Here is a 20,097-nt window from a genome sequence, read left to right on the forward strand (position 1 = left end):
CACTTGTCACCCCCGGTTGCCTTGGAAAGGTTCTCCGCAACGTGTTGCATGCACAACCTGTGCACACACTGGCCAGTACGGGTTGACCAACCGTAATCTTCACGATCAAAAACATATTTTATTCCTTTGTGATGGTCTGATATCACGCAGAAAAACTTCCCTTCCCCAATCACCCGTCTTCTTAAAAACTGCATAAAGAATCCCCAGTTCTCGCCGTCCTCTTTATGAACAATTGCAAACGCCAAAGGCAACAACTGGTTCTCAGCATCGTATGCGCATGCTATCAGTAGCCTCCCCTCGTAACGGCCAGACATGAAGCATGCATCAATGCTGATAACGGGTAGTATACATTCCCAGTTGTGTAGTATACATTCCCAGTTGCCGTGAACATGAGTCTCATTTATTTTCTTTACAAGTTCGTCTATGTTGGTATAAACTTGCCCTGCGGCAAGTTCTTTATTGTATTCAACACGAGGACCGAAGAAACTAATGTCTGCCTTTTCGAAAGCTGTGGTGTCATTGAATGTGGCGACCGGATGCTTACTTCCCCGACTTGTAATCGGGAATTTTTCTGCCCTGGATAAACCTGGTACATTTGCATCACCATCTAATAAGTCATCAGCTTCCCAAACCCCTTGGTATTCGTCCCCCGTTTCCATTTCCCTCTCTGGTATGGCATCAATAGCATCAACATCAATATCAATATCATTTCGATTAACGGGTACCGGTCCTGACTCTGGCATAGTTGGAAATCTAGGGATTATGGGTGTCTGTTTGGGTGGTGGTGGCAACTCTTCAGTATTTTCTGGGGAGTTGTGGTACCCCTGGTTGTCATAACCGGGGCTGTGATACCTCTGGCTGTCATAAGGGGACTGCTGGTGATATCCCTGGTTGTCATAAGGGGATTGCTGGTGGTACTCTTGGTGGTCATAAGGGGAGTGCTGGTGGTACCCTTGGTTGTCATAAGGGGAGTGCTGGTGGTACCCCTGGTTGTCATAACCCGAATTGTCATAACCTGAAGGTCCGGCCCTCGTTTGGGGAACCCTCTTCGAATATATGTCCATTACCGGGACCCCACAAGCTACAAATTGAGTATACACAACTCTCCACAAATTGGCATATGTTATTGGAAACTTAACAAAGTAAGGTCTACCCCCCCCCCCCCCCCCCCCCCCCGCGTGAGTTGTCAATCCGTGTAGCCAATTCTATTTCATACCTGTTGGGGTTTACAAATGTCTTTTCGTATATTAGCTGCTTCAGTTCCTCAAATGTGGTATTTTCATTAATCTCGAAGCCAAATGCGACTTCTTTCGTGTAATGCACGCCATCTTCATCCCTTTCTAGCTTGCTGCCGACATACAGTGCAACTAACATCTCTTCTTTAACAAACTACATTTTAAAAAAAAATTTACAAGTATTACATGACATAATAATGGGTACAGTAATAAATGACTAATTGAAAATAATTTAAAAAAAGTTTTAAAAAAATTACAATTTTGCTACAGTACAATACAGTAATTACAACAGTCAGATACAGTAAATGTACAGTGCGCTACAGTAAGTACGATACAGTAATTACAACAGTCAGATACAGTAAATGTACAGTGTGCTACAGTAAATGTACAGTACGCTACAGTAACTACAACAGTCAAAATTAACTACAGTACTCCATCTTTATCAACAGTAATGACTAATTATTATAATTAAAAACATACCTATTCACTCAGTTTCTCGCCTCGAGCGAAATTCTCAAATCGGGAAGTGACAGAGGCAGAAAACGAAGGGTTAAATCAGATTAAATATGGGGCGCCCGGCTGTGTGGCGCCTCACATGTGCTATGGGCCGCCCTGGGCCCAGGCGGTCAGGGCATTTTTAAAAAAAAATGAGGAACATGGGCATTTTTAAAATTTTGATTTTTTTTAGGGATATTAATAAAAATGGCCGCAAAAAGTCACAGCAAACAAAATAAAATCAGTTGCAATAATGATGAAAACAGTAATATTAATAACACTTTCAGTCAATCTAATAATAATTATTTCTTCAGAAAAATAAAAAGTTTACTTTATTCTTACTTTAAAATTATTTGCAACGATCACGGCAAACAAAAAAACAAAAAAAATGATGAAAAAAGTATTATTAGAAGAAAAAATAAACACAGACCCACGGGTTGAATAAAAAAATTAAAAAAAATTAAGACCGAACTAACCGTCCGGTCTGAAGAAAAATAAAAACAGACCGGACGGACCATTCAGTCCGGAGAAAAAGCCACGCAAAAAGAAAAAAAAACAAAAAACAAAAAACAAAAAACAAAAAAACAATTAAGACCACGTGATATCATAGAAATAAAATAGAAAAAAACAAAAATTTTTTTTTAAAAACCACGGTGATACGAAACAAAACAGAAAAAAACAAAAAAAAGGAAAAAATTTAAGACCGGACGGACCGTCCGATCTGGAGAAAATGCGAAAAATAAAGTTTAAGACCTGACGGTCCGTCCGGTATGGAGAAAAAAAATAAAAATGGAAGATTTTCTGTGGCCGATAATAAAGAAAAAGGTGCAAAACTTAAAAAAATGAAGAAAAATAAATTCCAGACCGCACGATTCGTCCGGTCCTTATGTGTTTTGAAAAAAAAAAAAAGGAATCGTATTGTTATCGTTAAATGTTTTTAATTATTTATGGTTTATGAAAAAATTTCCCATTCCAGTCGGACTGTCCCAGTAACAGTTGAAAAGGCCCCACGTGAAAAGCCTTTTAATTTGGCTACGGGCGTGTTTGAAGCAAAAATAAAAAATAAAACCTATTAATTTAATATATTAAATAAACATGGTTTCAGGTAACTTTACGGGTCTCCAACTGTATGGATCAATTGGAGCGATGTTGCACTTCTCCTCTAAGAATAATGAGTATGGGTGAGTAAATTGTTCATAACTTGCTCGCTAAAAGTTTATTAACAATTCGTTCATTATCAACTTATTTAAATTTGCTCGTTAACTTAATGAGCCGAGTATGATCATATTCCAACTCGCTCATAACTCGCTCATTAAGAATTGAGTTACATGAATTATTTTTTTTTGAAAAATAGGCTAAAAAGCCATTCCATTATATAAAATGTCTTACACAGAAAAGCAACAAGGCACTACAGCCATGTGTCAGAACATCAAAAGAAGTGAGCAAAGTACGAACAATTTGTACCAGAGATAATAAACTTTGCAGGAGATCACACTCCATGCTTATTATAGACAAACAAAAGCAAGCAATAAGTAGGAAAAAAAAAAATGGGACCGAGCATCCATATTGCTAATTGGCAAGCAACATGAATCATGCCACGTCTAATCCCAAATTATATCAAACCCAAATAAATCAGGTTTCTGCCACATCCAATCTCAAGTGTATTGTTTACAGAGAATTGAAATTAAAGTGTTTGCAATGTTATTCGGATCATCATTTGTTGGTATTTTGTTGTAGCATGTTTTTTGTTCGTTGCAGCCTTGTTACAACACTAAACACTCATGTACTTTCTTATTATATTAATGATAACCTACGGATTTTTACTGTACAAAAAAAAAACCAAAGAATGTTAAATGGATTATGACAATCTGTTAAATTCTATAACTCGTGACTTGCTTATAACTCACTCGGTAAAATTAAGTTCATTAACAACTTGCTCGTTAACTTAATGAGCCGAACATGAGCATACCCTAACTCGCTCATGCTTGCTCATTAATCACCCCTACTAATGAGTAACAAGTAACAACTGAAATTCGAATCACCCATGTACTTGAGGTGTAATAAGTAAATATGGATCGTTCTTTCAACTTGGCACGAATCTGAAAGCAGACCCTCTATAGTTTCTATAGACATTGGAGTAAGTTTTGCCTAACTGAAATTAATATGGACCATCCATTTATTTAGATCGCACCTTAGGTACCTGAGGGGATACAGACTCGAATGATTGGAAATCTATGTTGTATGGATATGGGTATGGATATGGGTACGGATATCGTATCAGATACGATACGATAATTTAAAAAAAATCCTAAATACGATACGGCTACTATATATATTATTTTAATCATTTTATTAATTCAACACTTATATTATATTTTCGTATCCCATTTGCTTAAGCTCCAGAAATGTGGTATTTTCATTAATCTGGAAGCCATAGTTTGCATCTTTCGTGTACTGTTCTCCCTCCACACCCCGGGTAATATTTCCGCCCACATACAGTGCAGTCACCATTTTTACTTTAACGAACCACATTAGCCAATAAACATTTATCGGTTTATATATTAAAATGAATTAAAAAATTAAATAGTAAATAAATAAAAATCTGTAGTCGCAAAAAAATTATTTGAATTTCTTCTTCCTCTTTCTCTTTATCTGGAGTAAGAATGAATTGTGAGTGGACGTGAGAGAAAAAACTATCTTATATATATAGGAATTTTTATAGCAGATCGCCCATACATGAAGCGGTTTGGTTCAGGCAGTTGATCGTCCCAATGTGAGGCGGTCAGGTATCAAAAGCAAACCGCCCAAATATGGAACGGTTATGGTGTTTTTAAAAAATAAATAAATCAATATTTGCTATTTTTTTAGAGTATTTAAAAAAAAAACGTCAATAACTATGGGATGGTGTTTATGTAAGCTCACGCAATTTCCTCTCTTTAATCATATAATTTAGTCCATCGCTTCACCGTTCAAATTATTAAATAATTTTCATCATTTTAGAGTAATTTAAATTATTTATAATTTTATAATTTTATAATCTTATAAGCAAAATATACACACACATACACACGGAAGTATCATGGAAATAATTCTGCTGTTATTTCAAAGGAATAGAAACCTGTTATTTCAATTTCAACTGTTCAAAATTTTAATGTGCAAATCAATAAAAAAAAATTCATGTTCGAATCTCAATGCAGATCAACAATTGGGATCAGAATAACATGTTCCTTATATTTCTTTAGTCCTAGTGGATCTGATCTGATGGGTCGCTCTGACATGTCACAGCCTGGCAGAGAGCAGTTGAGCAGTTGAGCTTATCTCAAGATCCATCGCTAATGTATTTCCATGTACGGGATACATATCAGGATATGAGTTTGAAGATCATAGAATCATTTAGGTTTGAATAACATTCCTTCTTCATTTTATATGTATTCAGTTACGGTAATAAATCTGCTGCGATCCGAAATAGATAAAAAGTACCTTGAAATTCTTACCTTTCCAAATCTAACTATTGATTTGTTTTGAGATACGTGCACAGAAAAAGTTGAACGGTTAGATTTAAAAAAGCAGAAATTTCAGAATACTGCTCATCTAATTCAGATTGCAGCAGATTTATTCCAATTCAGTTACCTACTGACGTGTCATATTCCGAATAGAAAGAATCATTATCAGTGTATTGCCATCACATGGGTAAGTAATTTGGATTAACAGTACTTTCGCCATGTTATTAGCTTTAAAAAAAATTAGATAAATTGTATAAAAAGAAACACAATATACTTGCATACAGTAGTAGGGAAACATACAACATAAGAAATTTTCGGATAGGAAGGGAATGAGGACCGAAAAGATTTTTTTTTTTTCCTTCTCTTTTTATGATTAGAGTTAAAATGTTCGTTGTTTTTGTACTCCAGTTATTTTTTTGAGAGTTAACCGGCAAAGAGCTAGCCGTTAACAAATTAATATATTGATGATAAAAGAGTTTATTTTACAAAATGAGATTTATATACACTATAATACAATCACTTCTCAGCTGTACTCTTTACATGTTAAATAAGGACCTCCACCCTTCTCAATGGTGGGTACTATATTCTTCATGTAATCAGAAATATATTTCTGTGGAGGCGCTATTAATTATTATCGGCACTGGTTTTGATGTTTTATTGAAGATTCTTTTGTTTCTCTCTCTATAGTGTTCATGTTTCCGCTACTCAAGTTAAGTCCAATTTTTGTCTTACTTGAGTATGGAGGGAATCCCTATGATCGAACCATGCTACCTCTACCGAGTCCCCTCCTGGTATTGTTAGGTTGAATTCCGCAAGTAACCCTATATATCCAAAATTGTTTAGAATATGTACAACCCCAAACAGGTGATCCCTACTCTCCAATGAACCCGTATCGCACAGTACACACTCTTGGGCGATGTTGCACCCCCTAATCATAAGGATTTCCCGAGTCATTAGTCTGTCACACAGCAATAGCCAAAAAAGACCCTTACTTTGATTGGTACCCTCAGTTTTCACAATGTTTTTTGAAATCTGCATCGGTATCCCTTATCATGCATGGACCAATAAGCCAAGGAGCAAGTGAACTTACTGTTTGCATTTCATCGCCAGACTTAGGTCCCCGTTTGGATATCCCAATGTCAAGATGCCGAATAGAAATGTTTCAGAGTAATTGTCATCATTCCCGCAAACGGCCCCTGTTGATCGCTATGCATCTTCCATAACCATTTCGTGAGCGCGCAATGCCTCATTTTATCTATCAAGGTCAATAATGCTCATACCCCCATTTACTTGGAGAGTGCAAACCCTTTCCCAACTGACCACGCAATTTATACCACTACATACTTCGCTCGCTTTCCACAAAAAAAATCCTTCTAATTATGTCTATGTGTTTCAGAACGCACTTTAGGATTATAAGGACTTGCATGTAATGAAGCGGCATTGCTGAAAGGACTACTGACTTCACCAGTGTTACTCTCCCCCCGTATGATATGATATTTGTTTTCCATCTCTGAAGTCTAGCTTGTACCGCCTCTAATATTGGTTGGTAATGAAATTTCCTCGGTTTCCTCAATGTTAATGGTAGACCTAAGTAGGTAATTGGCAAGTTAGATGAATCACAAGCTAGAATATTTTGTATAACCGGCACTAGCCGTGGTGGGGTTGCTACTGGTATGAAGGTATTTCTTGACTTATTTATTCTAAGGCCCGATAAATCCTCATAAAGTGTGAGCACTAGTGCTATCACCTTTAGAGTTTCTGGGTGAGCTTTTGTCACGATTACGGTGTCGTTCGCGAATTGGATGACTCTCGGGAAAGCAAAAGCAGGAGTTGCCATTACTGAGGTTGCGTTTTGTAGAAACCTTGATAGGGTATCCGCTGCAATAATTAATAGCATAGGAGACAGAGACAGGGGATCTCCTTGTCGCAACCCTCGCTTGTATCTGAAAGAGACTAAGAAAGTTCTATTTGCCTTGATCACCGAGGTAGATGACTGTAATTATCCTACATTCTCATCTCTGTTTTTAAAATTCAAACAGTTGATCCGAATCGTTCAACATGACCTCTATATTAAAATGTGTTTGAAAACACAATTTTATATATTGTTAATTTCTTTACTATTTTTATAAATAGTTACAAAATTAGAAAATTATGGACCATCTAAAAATAGTAAGTTTGTATCTATCTAAAACAGTTGTAAAGAGTTTCTAAAAAAATATAAAATTTGATCTTCAAATTATATATTTTAATATAAAAAATATATTAAGTGACTCGAATCACTCACTCACACATTCTATTCCTACATATACAAGATTTGAATTCTTATCCACTCGTACGACGATTTATGTCACCGCTAATTGCATAATTAAGTAGCGATTGCATAATATGAATTGCCTGAACAAAAAGTATGACTTTGTTCAAAAAAAAAAAAAAAGTATGACACTTTTTCTGTTTTGGTCCCTAAAAGGGTTTAAGTTTCTAAATATTTAATTTTTTATTTTTTATTTTTTATATCAACTCTTTAAACATTACATTTTATAAATTATTCACCTTCCTTCAAGGAATTGGATAAAATCGTAAATTACGAGAGTGGTCAGGTGAATGGTTGACTCAACCATGATGCTAAATAAGTATTGTATATACTGAGTTTGAGTTTGGCTAGTATAACATCAGTGTCATTTCAACCTATATAACACCAACTCTAAAACTTATCAAATCAACTTCAAACGGTGAATCCAAACCGTTCAAACCAATCTACTTCATTAGTTGTGCGTTTACATGCATAATTTATAACCTTTTAAATTTATTTAGTATTAAGTCAAGCGGTCAAATGTGTGAGTTTTTAAGTTAATTTTAATACATTAATTTTTCAATATTTTACCGCTTGATTTGATACTAAAATAACTCGAAAATATAAAAAAATTGTATGTAAACGAATCACTCATAATGTAAATCAGTTTGAACGGTTTGGATTAGTCGTTCGAAGTCGATTGAATAGATTTTAGAGTTGGTGTTATATAGGCTGAAATGACACTAATGTTATACTAGCCAAACTCTATATTACTTTATTCATGCGAGTAAAAGTCAAATAGATTTTTTGTTAAATTCATCAAGACTGATTGACATTACTTTTCACGAGTAGAACTAGGATGTTCTTAAGTTCACTAAGTTCTTTGGTGAACTCAAGTCTAAAACTTATTGAAATCCGAATCGTTGAAATCCGAATCGTTGAAATCCGCCTACTTTATAAGTGATGCATTTACATGTAAAAAACATTAATTTTGTATAGAGTCAAGTGGTAAAAAACATTCAAAAATGAATGCACTAAAATTAATTTATTAACCTTTTAATTTTGACCGCTTGATTTTAAACTAAATTAGTTTGAATGTTTAAAATTTTCACATATAGACGAATCACTCATAAGGTAGGCGGAATTCAACGGTTCAAATTCGTCATTTAAAGCCAATTTAAGAGATTTTAGACTTGAGTTCACCAAAATACTTGGTGAACTTAAGAACACCGTAGTTCTACTCACTTTTCACATATAGCTCTCTCTGAATATAAGCAATAAAAAGTAAAAAGAGTAATAATTATAATTTTCATGGATCAAATCGAAAATATGACAAACTGGATTTGCGACTGTCGACTCTGACTAGTCACTCTCAGTCGAGTCCAGACTCGTAAGAATCTCAAATTTTGAATTTAGATCTGGGCAGAGTTGGGATGCAAGAGATCTTTTAAAATTCGTGCCAAACAGATCTGACGGTCTGGATCTAAACCCAAAATTTGAGTTACTTCAGGAAATATGTATTCCTTTAAAAAAAAAATAGAAAAGAGTTTAGTCCTTTCACGGATCATCTAGCAGTGCATGCCTATCTGATCCCATTTCACTTTCACAATCTAGAAAGAGAAACAATCGAACAAACCTCTTATATCTTACAATTTTAGAAACATTTCTTCCATTTCCTTTACTTCCACTTCTCTCGATTCAAATTGAAACGAGATGCAAGAAGAGGTAGAATACTTGTCCGGATTTGGGGGTCACTTCTCGTCAGAGGCCATCCCTGGTGCGCTGCCACGTAATCAGAACAACCCCCTCATCTGCCCCCTTGGCCTCTACGCCGAGCAACTCTCCGGCACCTCCTTCACCTCCCCTCGCCACCTCAATCAGTGCAGGTTTGCTTAGTTCCAGTTATACTGTCGTTTTTTTTTTAAAAAAAAAATGTTCACTGCATAGAGCAATTGATTGGTTAGAACCGGGTTTATTTTTTTTTTTTGTCAATTTCTTATAAATTCTTGCATATATGTTGGCCGGAAATTTGATCACCTGCAATTGGTTATCCAGAATCAGTTAAATTGACGATCATGATACTTCTTGCATATAATTGTTTTAGTTTAGCTGATGTCTTTTTTTGCATTGAACTCATCATGACATAATTGAGCTTAAACTGGATAAGTGATATCTTGCTCCAGCCAACATAAACTTCCTGCCTCCTATTATAATTGAGCTTAAGTTACACATTTTACACAAATTGTCCTTAAAATACAATTAGTTTTCCATTGTGAAAGATGGGTGATATTTGGGGACCATTTTTGTAATATACCTTTGTAACTAACTTAATAATGATTTTTTTTTTTTTTTTTTTTTTTTTACTTATAGTTGGTTCTACCGAATAAAGCCATCTGTGACCCATGAGCCATTTTACCCCTGCATTCCTGAAAACAAGCGCATCGTCAGTGAATTTAATCAGCAGACAACCTCAGCCACGCCGACTCAGTTGCGATGGAAGCCAGCTGAATTTTCAGAAATTCCAACTGACTTTATTGACGGTTTGTACACAATTTGTGGGGCCGGGAGTTCTTTTCTTCGGCATGGCTATGCTATTCATATGTATTGTCTTTTCTTTTCTTTTTGAGAAAAGTGGCCAACAAACCACTATTCACAAAAAAATTTCAAATTTCTATATATATATTTCTTGATGTACCATCTTTCAGGGGATGCAGTGCCTTTACTTTATTAAAATTAGTTTTATGTATGTTTTAGGTATGTGGCTAATAAGTCAATGGAGGGACGCGCCTTTTGCAACGCTGATGGTGATTTTCTCGTTGTTCCTCAACATGGAAGTAAGTTTTACCACAATTCTTTTACTCTATTTGATCCCTTTCCATAGTAGATTATCATTTTTTTCTTTTGTTAATTGTTTTATTTTGTGTTTTCTGCTTGTCTTTTGTGTCTGGATATAAGATGTTGTCTATATTTTCTAATAATTCTGGGTTTAGATGAGTATCTCTATTTAGATGAGTCTGTCAAAAATAGGAAAAAGAAGTGATAGCCAATCCAATTGTCTACACACTCAGCTAGATAGTTATCCTTCAATAATAAACTTTACTTTTTTGCAAATTATCTTGGTTCCTTTTTACTTTGTATCAAGCCCAGAGCTCTTCATCACAACCGAATGCGGAAAATTGTTTGTTCAACCGGGTGAAATAGTTGTGATTCCTCAAGGCTTCCGATTCTCAATTGATCTGCCAGATGGACCTTCCCGTGGTTATGTTGCTGAAATATTCGGCACTCATTATCGGCTTCCTGATCTTGGACCAATCGGTAAGGAATATTTATCAAATTGTATTGTCATAATTATTACCTTTACTGTTAGTTTTGCATAACAACATCCTCATTCAGAATTAGGTGTTAGTTTTGCATAGCGACATTCATATTACACTTCCTTCTCTTTGGGCCTTTTCAGTACTTTTTAGATGATTTATTTGTTTAGGTGCAAATGGACTTGCTGCTCCAAGAGACTTTTTAGTTCCAAAAGCTTGGTATGAAGATGCTACCTATCCCAACTACACAGTAGTGCAAAAGTTCGGTGGAGAGCTGTTCATGGCAAAACAAGATTTCTCCCCATTTAATGTGGTTGCATGGCATGGGAACTATGTGCCGTATAAGGTATCAACAATGCTTTTTGAGTTTTCACCATTTGAAACACTGGTGCAAGGTTTAGCATAGTCCTGCAAATTTTACAGTATCAAGTCCAAAATATCTTGAATTTTGAAATCTGGGAAACTAAATCCAACTTATTCTCCATTGGTCTTTTGGTTTATAATTTATCCTAACTAATCCTCAATTAGGCATTTGATTGTGCAATTTATACAATTTTGTTAATCCAGTTCAACTGGTGGAGCAAAATGTCAAGGAAAAAAATAAAGCAAAAGAAAAGATTCAGAAATTGCTGCTATTGGTATGGTACCAGGTGCTAGCCAGTCATACTAGTTGGTATATATAGGAACTGAATAACATGGTACCGCAAGTCCGCAATCCTATATTTTGATACTTGAATAGCATCAATCTTAAAAGGAAGTCTGTCCTTCTCCATTCTAGTAAATAATCTATTACCTACTAAGCTGTGATAGTCAATGCTAATCTATTCTGTTGTAACTTTTAAATTTTTTTTCAGTATGATTTGAGCAAGTTCTGTCCATTTAACACTGTCCTCTTTGATCATGGAGATCCATCAATAAATACAGGTGATTAATCTTTTTCATATTATCTCAGCAATTATTGGGAGGTACTGGAATAGCTATTAATAGTAAAACCTGAAATGGAAAATTTTAATTATATTCTGAGCTTTTTAATTACTAATTTTTTGCTCCTTTTTCAGTATTAACAGCACCAACTGATAAACTGGGGGTCGCACTACTTGATTTTGTGATCTTTCCACCTAGATGGCTAGTCGCAGAGAACACCTTTCGTCCGCCTTACTACCACCGCAATTGTATGACTGAATTCATGGGTTTAATCAATGGAGTTTATGAGGTGAATATTTTTGGATAAATACTCCATCAAAGTAGCCACAGTCGGATATATTTTACTGCAAATAAGCTTATGTAAATTTCATTTTGTAGGCTAAACAAGACGGATTTCTACCTGGTGGTGCTAGTCTTCATAGTTGCATGACTCCTCATGGACCTGATACAAAAACATTCGAGGTTAATTTCTCTTATTGCCTTTTTTTAATTCAAAAGTCTTAAGCATTAATGTTTTTCTGCTATCTCATTATCTACTACATTCCTTTAAAGTCTTTCATGTTTATGTCTGTATTTTATAATCTTACAATTGATTTTCTAATCTAATTATTCAATAACAGGCTACAGTTAGTAGAAGCGAGGCTAACGAACCTTCTAGAATCAAGGGAACACTAGCTTTCATGTTCGAGTCGTCTCTCATCCCTCGTGTGTGTAAATGGGCACTCGAATCTCCTGGTCTTGATAAAGACTACTACCAGTGTTGGATCGGCCTCAAGTCACATTTTTCACATAACAGAGAAACTGTGGATGAAAATGGCACTAAGATCAGTGAAGCCGCACAATCTTGAAAATGAAATTTTATTTCCACTCTTGGGATTGCACCAAGGGTAATATGTAATATCTACCATGTGATGCGTACTAAAACATGTTGTATATTAGTTTATGGTAATAATGTGAATAAATGATTTAAGTGATCAGATCAAAGTCAGAAAGGTTTGCTGGACAACAGGTCAAATTGGTTTAATGCATAATAATTGCAATATGATAAGGTATTTTAAATGTATATCAGTATATGAAATGTTTTGTATAAATCTGCAAAGTGGAGATTACAGGATATATATAGCCAATCGCTATTACAGTGTCTTCCTATCTGACCTCTGTTAAAGGTTAAAAGAATAAATGAGCTGTATTATAAAACAAATTGCAGTTACAACGAGTCTCAGTCATCTCCAGGAGAAAGGGATAATCAATACAGAACCGTATGCTTCAAGTAGTGATCAAATGGATAACTCCTGTTGGGTCTAATACGCCCCCCATCCCCACCCCAGCTGGAGTGACCTTGCAAGCGTGAGGTAGGTAGGGGGCCAATTGATTTTTTGAGCACAAGAAGCGAACATGTAACTCTTTAGAAACCATGCGTTCATGAACAAAGTGGTAATCACTAATCAATCTCAACATGCTTATTTCGTGCATAGAACATGAGATTGGAGGTAAGAAAAGTAGCATCAAGCTTGTCACACCAAATGGTTGTTGGAGAGACGAGTTTGACATGAAGCACGTGAAGCAAATGTTGGAGCCAAAGAAGTTCGGCGCAAGTGATAGTCAAACTTCAATACTCAGCTTCGGTGATATACAAAAGCTGGAGGTCGAGCAATGGCCATGGGGTTAAAGATGCGGGTTGTTGAAAGGAGCACTATTATTGCCAAAAATAGAGGAACTGACGGCCATGTGTGTAGGGTTAGACTTGGCGGTTTGCATATTGGTTCGGGTTAGAAGGTCTTGGAGGTACTTGGTTTGTGAAAGATGCAACTTGAGGGGAGTGTTTTGAACCTCAATACCCAAAAAGTAACTTATTGGACCAAGGTCTTTGAGAGAAAAAACTTGTTACAAGTGTGTGATACATTGGTGCAAATGAGAGGTGTTACTTCCTGTGATCAATATATCATCGACATAGATCAAAACCATAGTACTATAGTAGTATGACCACAAGCATGAGAAAGAAAGAGGGAGGGATCATAGTTGGAAGCAGTGTTCTAAAAAACGGTCTTAACGGCCGATTAAACGGAAGTTTAATCGTTAATGGTGGCCAAACCGTTATGAATATACTTAATGGATGCTTGTTTACGGATGAAAAGGATTAATCGGCCGTTTTACCGTTTAGTCGTCCGTTTATTCTCGTTTATTCCATAAATATTTATTTTCACATTGATTTTTTTTCTATGATTGTGTGTGATAATAAGTTTTATAAATCATGTATTGTAGTTTAATTTGTGCTTGGATATACATCCAATATTTTTAATATAAGTTTTTTCTTTTTACTTTGAAATTGACTAATTTTTCTGTTATTTATATACTACGTATTTTTCTCATTTACTGATGTACTTTTTTCACTTAGTACGACATATTCAATTATGAAACTAAGTTGTTATTATAAACTAAATTTAGTGATTTTATATTAAGAATGTTTCATTTCTTTCAAATAATATGTTATTAGTATTTGAAAAAACTTAATTCTTGAATTTATTTTTTTTATGAAATAAATGTGTTACTTACACATGTGAAGTGCTTATGCGTTGAAAAAAAATAAGTGTAGTGTCATGTTATAATAATAGAACTAAGTTAAATTAAGTTTATTTGATAAGTTTAATAAGTTAAATAAATTACTTTTTTTATAAATTATGATATATATACATAAATTCAATAAAAACGTTAAATTGTACGCATATTTTCGATTAATCAGCCGCATACCGATTAATCGCTTGGCAGTACCTTTTCGTCCGACAACCGCATACCGTTATTTACAACACTGGTTTGGAAGCAACACACTCAAGAGTAATGAAAACTAAGCCTTTGAAGATTGTTTGAGACCGTATAGAGCCTTACAGAGAAGGCACACATAGTCGAGGTGGTTCGGATCAACAAAACCGGGGATTGGCACATAAAAACTTGTTCGGTATGCTCACCAGTGAGAAAAACATTATGAACATCAACTTGACGAATGGGCAAATGAGATGACACCACAATAGAGAAGATAAGTCTAATGGTGGTGGGTCAAACCACGAGACTAGAAGTATTAAAATAATCAATACTTTCAATTTCATGAAATTCCTAAGCCACCAAACGGGCCTTGTAGCGTTTGATCGAATCACCGGCTTGTTGTTTGATCTTGTAGACCCATTTAAATCCAACAACTTGTTGATTGGGGCGAGGAGGAACCAAGGTTCATGTGTTGTTGAGAGCAAGAGCATTCATTTCAATCGTCATAGAATTATGCCATTTGAGTTTGGAGTTAGCTTGAGTAAAGGAGGTAGGCTCAGTTTCAAGCGAGGTGACAATTAAAGGCAACATGGTCGGGAAAGGCACAGACCCGATGAGCATTGTCCCGAGTTCGAGTGACCATAGGGTGTGTTGATGTATTGGGTGTGGTATTCGGTGTAGGTGCAGTAACAGGTGTAGTGGCAGTAGGCAGGAGTGGCTATTCAGTTTGGAGAGGATCTGGTGCAATGGTATGGTGATTGATATGAATGCTTTTGCTCTCAACAACACATGAACTTTGGTTCCTCCTCGCCCCAATCAACAAGTTGTTGGATATAAATGGGTCTACAAGATCAAATGACGAGCCGATGGTTCGATCGAATGCTATTACATTGTATTTAAAATTTTTTGAATTGATTTTGTATTAATCCGCAAAGAGGAGATTATAGGATATATATAGCCAATCGATATTACATTGTATTCCTATCTGATCTGTACTAAAAGTTAAATAGAAAATGAGCTGTAGTATAAAACAAATTGTAGTTACGAGTCTCAGTTATCTCCAGGAGGAAGAATCAATATAGGCCGTATACAGTGTTTTAAAATGCGGCTGCATGGGCCACATATGTGTATGCGGTCGGCAGCTGTGTTCAGAATGTCCATGCGGTTTTTCCATGCGGCCGCATATGCGGTCCGAATATGTGGTCATGCGGATTAAAAATGCGGCCATGTGGTCTGAATATGCGGCTATGCAGTCTTCCCATACGGTTTTGATAATTTGATTGTATTTTAATTAAAATTTATATTAAAAAAATAAAAAAATTATTGTTGGTTATGTTATTATGTAAAAATAAATTCAAATATATGAATATGAATATATATATATATACACACACACGTGAATTTTTATTTTAAAATCTGCATATGCGTCCGCATACCGCATATGCGGTATGCAGTGGCCTTCCGCATGCATGAACAAAATCGCATTTTAAAACACTGGCCATATAAGTGGTCAAATGGATAACTCCAGTTGTGTCTAATAAATTGTCAGTTATGGAAGTGCTGGATGAAAAGTTGCTTTGATGATTTCTGTTTCCTACATTACTAGCAACAGGGTTGCTAATGTTCGAAGGAAAATTGAAACTAGAAGAAGGTGATCCATCATTCTTTTGGGAGTACGAAAGATTAATACTGGTAGGGCGTTTAACAAATTTAATTGCATAGACAAGGTTAGTAAAGTGATCGTTGTTGGAAATCGTTTTATCAGACGTTTCTTTCGAGATGACTTGTTTTATCGCATTATTTTCTTACTGCAAATTTTCCCTGCGGTATTATACGGTGGCATGTCAATATCTGTTAACGCCTTAATGGCACAACAGTTATAACGTGCACTCCCTCTCCACTACCTGTCTACCTCCCCTCAAAGAAAGCAGAGAAATAACACTTCCTGGCTATGTTACACGGATACGCCATATTAGATCCCGTACCAGTATCCGATATATATCGGATACGGATACGCGTACGATACGGCTACGCCAGTATCCGATGATGTGGCGTATCCTTAATATTTTGAGCAAGCCGTACCCAACAAATTTGGAGCAAAATTCCTAGTCTTCAACTTGAATCGAACCAAGGTTCTAAGGGTAGCCAGACAGACGCGTCAACCACTGCACCCACTCAACTTTGTTGTTGTAATAAAGTAGCTTATATTTATAAACTTATATAAAGCACCTTATTTAGAATTTTTGATATTTAATTTATATAATATAAATTTTGAATCAATAATATAATTAATATAATATATAATAGGCGTATCGTATCTGAAATTTTTGAAAATTACCGTATCACCGTATCCGTATCGTATCCATATCCATGCAACATAGCTTCCTGGTAATAATATAATCTCTCTTTAAACTGCTTTACTAAGTTAGCGGAAGGGGAAAAGAAAGACGTTTGGGCTGATGTAGTACGGCCGTTTACTTTTCTAGGAATGGAATGTGGGCGTTTTCCAACCCAAGAAATCCAAGCCCTTTTGGCAAAGCAGTAAACAGATCAAACACCTAACTCCAGTCCAGTGGCTAATAAAATAGGCTAGAAATATCGCCGCCTAGACGGGCAAGGGCAACCTTGAATTTCGAGCAGGAAAAAGAACTTTATACTATACGGTTCTCCTTTTAACACACCGATGTTCGTCCGCAAACATGAATTAAATTCGGAGGACTAGAGAGTCGGTATTCGGTAAAATCAGATTAAGAAAAACAACTTTCTTTTAAAGAATAAGGAGACCACGAAGTCTTAAGAAGGTTTAAATTTAAGAAACTGGTGTCTTAAGAATTCGGATAGGATAAACTTAAGCTTAGGAATTCAGATCAAAAGAAAAAAAGCTAATTCTCACTCAAATGTTGTTCGGACGGATTAAGTTTTTAGGAATTCTAAAGGAAGCTCAAGAAATGTTATGTAGACTTTGCCAAATAATCTCAAAATTTGTTAACTTTCAGCTGAATTTTATGCAGTCTTATTACTCTTCATTAGCAAACCCAAATATGCAATCTGATAACACTAAAATGCAAAAAAATATTATTCTTCGCTAGCAGTAGATACAAATGTAAACTGGTAACTTCTAGTCTCGATAACATAATGTAAGGCAACGCATGGCTTCATTCAACACGCTATATTATCAGACAAGCACTTGATAATGTCCAATACTGCTCACAACATTTCATTGATGTATTTGTTTTATTTTTTTCTATAAAAAAATGAACGTTGGTTGTAAACCTTCCTATCTTCTTTAAAGCTAGTAAAATTGTTCATGGCAAAGTCATCCAATGGCAAGACTGGTACGAAATCCTGCTGATGTCATATCCTAAAACCCACCAGCACTGTTATTGGAACCTAATCCCTACTTGTGCCCGTTACCTATATAAACCCTTATACCAAGTCCAACCTATCTAAAATTTAACTTGCAGTGAAATTTACCTTGAATTAGTACAGAAAATGATTTATGGAATTACCAAAGGTCAATGAAAAGTAATTTATAGCACTAAAAGCTAAATTTGCCAACAAGTACCTCAAAAGCACCAACACTTCTTTCCCAGTTGCCCAACAGGTTATTGTCAATTGTCACCCTCTGGAGTCTGGATCAGTAAGATTATCCTTACTGTCATCATGCTATATCATATAACTACAGCAGCTCCAATTTTAATTTCACATTGAAAACTACTGGTGCCTCTTTAGCCCCCATTAGTCGTTTTGGTCCGAAACTTCCTATCTAGGACAGCAATTGCAAGGACACAAAAAACATCCACAATTTTTGCAAACATATTCTGTCCATTACTCTGGAGGGCTTTTGAATAGTAAAATATTAAATTTTGCAAACATAATCTGCAACTGATGTTTCTCTTCACCTAATTTTTTCATTAATCTCTATCATTTGTGTGTGGTTTGAGTTTTAGTTGCTCAAGCCTTTCACTCTTTTCTTTCCATTTGAAATAACACAAGCAAAAGAAACTGAACACAAGTTTCCTTGCAAATGGTGCTCCAAGGTAAAAGTTGCTTTTGAGTGTGCTGTTTGAAATTAAGTTTTCTTTTTGAGTGGTTGCTAGAAACAAACCTTCTAAAGACAAGAGTTGTGCATCAAACAATTATTTTCTATATATTTCATTTCATTGTTGTGGAGTTGATTGTTTAACAATTACTCTACAATTTATAAAATTTACAGGTTAAATATGTTAGCAAGATTTGATGATACATTGAATGTTTCGATTTCGAAGCTTTAACTAAATTACACAACATAATAGCTAAATCACAACTGCAAAAGTTAATAAACTCCAAAAAAAAATTAAAAAAAAAATGCTCCTAAGAGCAAATAATAATTTCACTTTTTAGCTCTCTTTACAGTTTTCAACACTCCCCCTTCCAATTTCTCAACCAAAACCTTCCTTTTGGACCCTTTATCCTGTTTCAAAGCAACCTCACCATCTTCATCCTCTTCTCCACTCTCTTTGTAGATCGGCAATGCAACCGACTCAGTTGATTTTATATGAATCGATCTTATGTTATACCATTTCTTGGGCATACACCGAACTGCAGCCTCAACCACCACCGCCACATTCTCAACAATCTCCTTTCTCTCCATGGAAACCCGGCCAACCCGTACCCCCTTACAGTGGCCTCCCTCCATCACCAGCTGTGTCGAGCCAAGAATCTCCTGAGCCTTGTTCGGCCAAGCCGGGTTGGCCAGATTAATCAGCACAGGCTCCTTGCTTCTCCTCTTCTTCTTCTTGCTATAAAACGCATCACCAAGCAGATTAGGCAGGCGGGAGGCTATTTTTAGGTCAGCAAGGAACAAATCGAAGGAGGCGGAGAGGGAGGCAAGAGAGTCGCGTGAGGAATAAAGGGACCGAAGGTCGGAGACAGAGAGGATCGAAGGGGAAGGGTTTAGGTTCTGAGTTTCTACTCCAGAGTTGTTAGTGAAGATGCAAATGGAGGAGAAGAGAGGGTTGGGGAGGGAGAGGCGGAAGGAGCGGTGGCACCCGTTGTGGGGGGTGGTTTTTAGGGAGAGAATGAGGTAGATGAAGTTGTCGGAGGGTGGCGGTGGATGATGGCGGTGCCATTTGAGGAGAGCGCCAACAGCACGGTCGATTGTTTCGCGTGGCACGGCGGAGGAGGTGGCGGCGGGTTGAGGCGGGAGAGGGGACATTGGTTTAGGGTTTTGCGAAGGAAGAGGAGTGACGTGGAGCCTTGTGTTAACGGCTTAAAAGCATATTTTCCCATTGGAGAAGGGACCCGAATTAAAGCTATTCAGCTGAGCTTAGATGAGTTTTGGGCCTTTCTTGGGTTTGTATATGCTGGAGCTTCCTTGAATTGGCCCAGTACGTGTCAAATTCCAAGCATCGCATTGTTTGCTGAAGACAGTCGAAACATACAATGCTTGAAACTGACGGATTTAGGTTCTGTTGTCCGTTACAGAGAAGAGCCCCACACAACCCCATCAGGTCTCATTCATCAGTTATGACCAAGAAATAGCAGAAAAAATCTACTATCCTAACAATTCCGCTATTTGCATTTTGCTGCTATTAGCG

The 20,097-nt window shown here is 36.2% G+C and overlaps 3 protein-coding genes across 3 annotated transcripts; 1 reads left to right on the forward strand and 2 right to left on the reverse strand.

Annotated features, from left to right (window-relative positions):
* Positions 1-6,161: 6,161 nt before the first annotated feature.
* On the reverse strand, positions 6,162-7,070 carry LOC144563911 (uncharacterized). The gene is made up of 2 exons (XM_078313374.1): positions 6,654-7,070; positions 6,162-6,191 (listed from the first exon to the last, which is right to left on the reverse strand). The coding sequence occupies exons 1-2, from the start codon at positions 7,068-7,070 to the stop codon at positions 6,162-6,164; spliced, it is 447 nt and encodes a 148-aa protein (XP_078169500.1).
* A 1,993-nt stretch (positions 7,071-9,063) lies between these two features.
* Positions 9,064-12,776, forward strand: HGO (homogentisate 1,2-dioxygenase). The gene is made up of 9 exons (XM_078314299.1): positions 9,064-9,409; positions 9,894-10,124; positions 10,278-10,357; positions 10,671-10,838; positions 11,008-11,183; positions 11,692-11,761; positions 11,896-12,050; positions 12,140-12,223; positions 12,382-12,776. The coding sequence occupies exons 1-9, from the start codon at positions 9,237-9,239 to the stop codon at positions 12,607-12,609; spliced, it is 1,365 nt and encodes a 454-aa protein (XP_078170425.1). The 5' UTR covers positions 9,064-9,236; the 3' UTR covers positions 12,610-12,776.
* A 5,976-nt stretch (positions 12,777-18,752) lies between these two features.
* On the reverse strand, positions 18,753-19,994 carry LOC144564703 (uncharacterized). The gene has a single exon (XM_078314302.1). It carries the CDS (start codon positions 19,713-19,715, stop codon positions 18,891-18,893), a length of 825 nt encoding a protein of 274 aa, XP_078170428.1. The 5' UTR covers positions 19,716-19,994; the 3' UTR covers positions 18,753-18,890.
* Between the last annotated feature and the right edge of the window lie 103 nt (positions 19,995-20,097).

Source organism: Carex rostrata, chromosome 13 (genome assembly GCF_964058835.1).
Source record: "Carex rostrata chromosome 13, lpCarRost1.2, whole genome shotgun sequence".
Taxonomy (NCBI): domain Eukaryota; kingdom Viridiplantae; phylum Streptophyta; class Magnoliopsida; order Poales; family Cyperaceae; genus Carex; species Carex rostrata.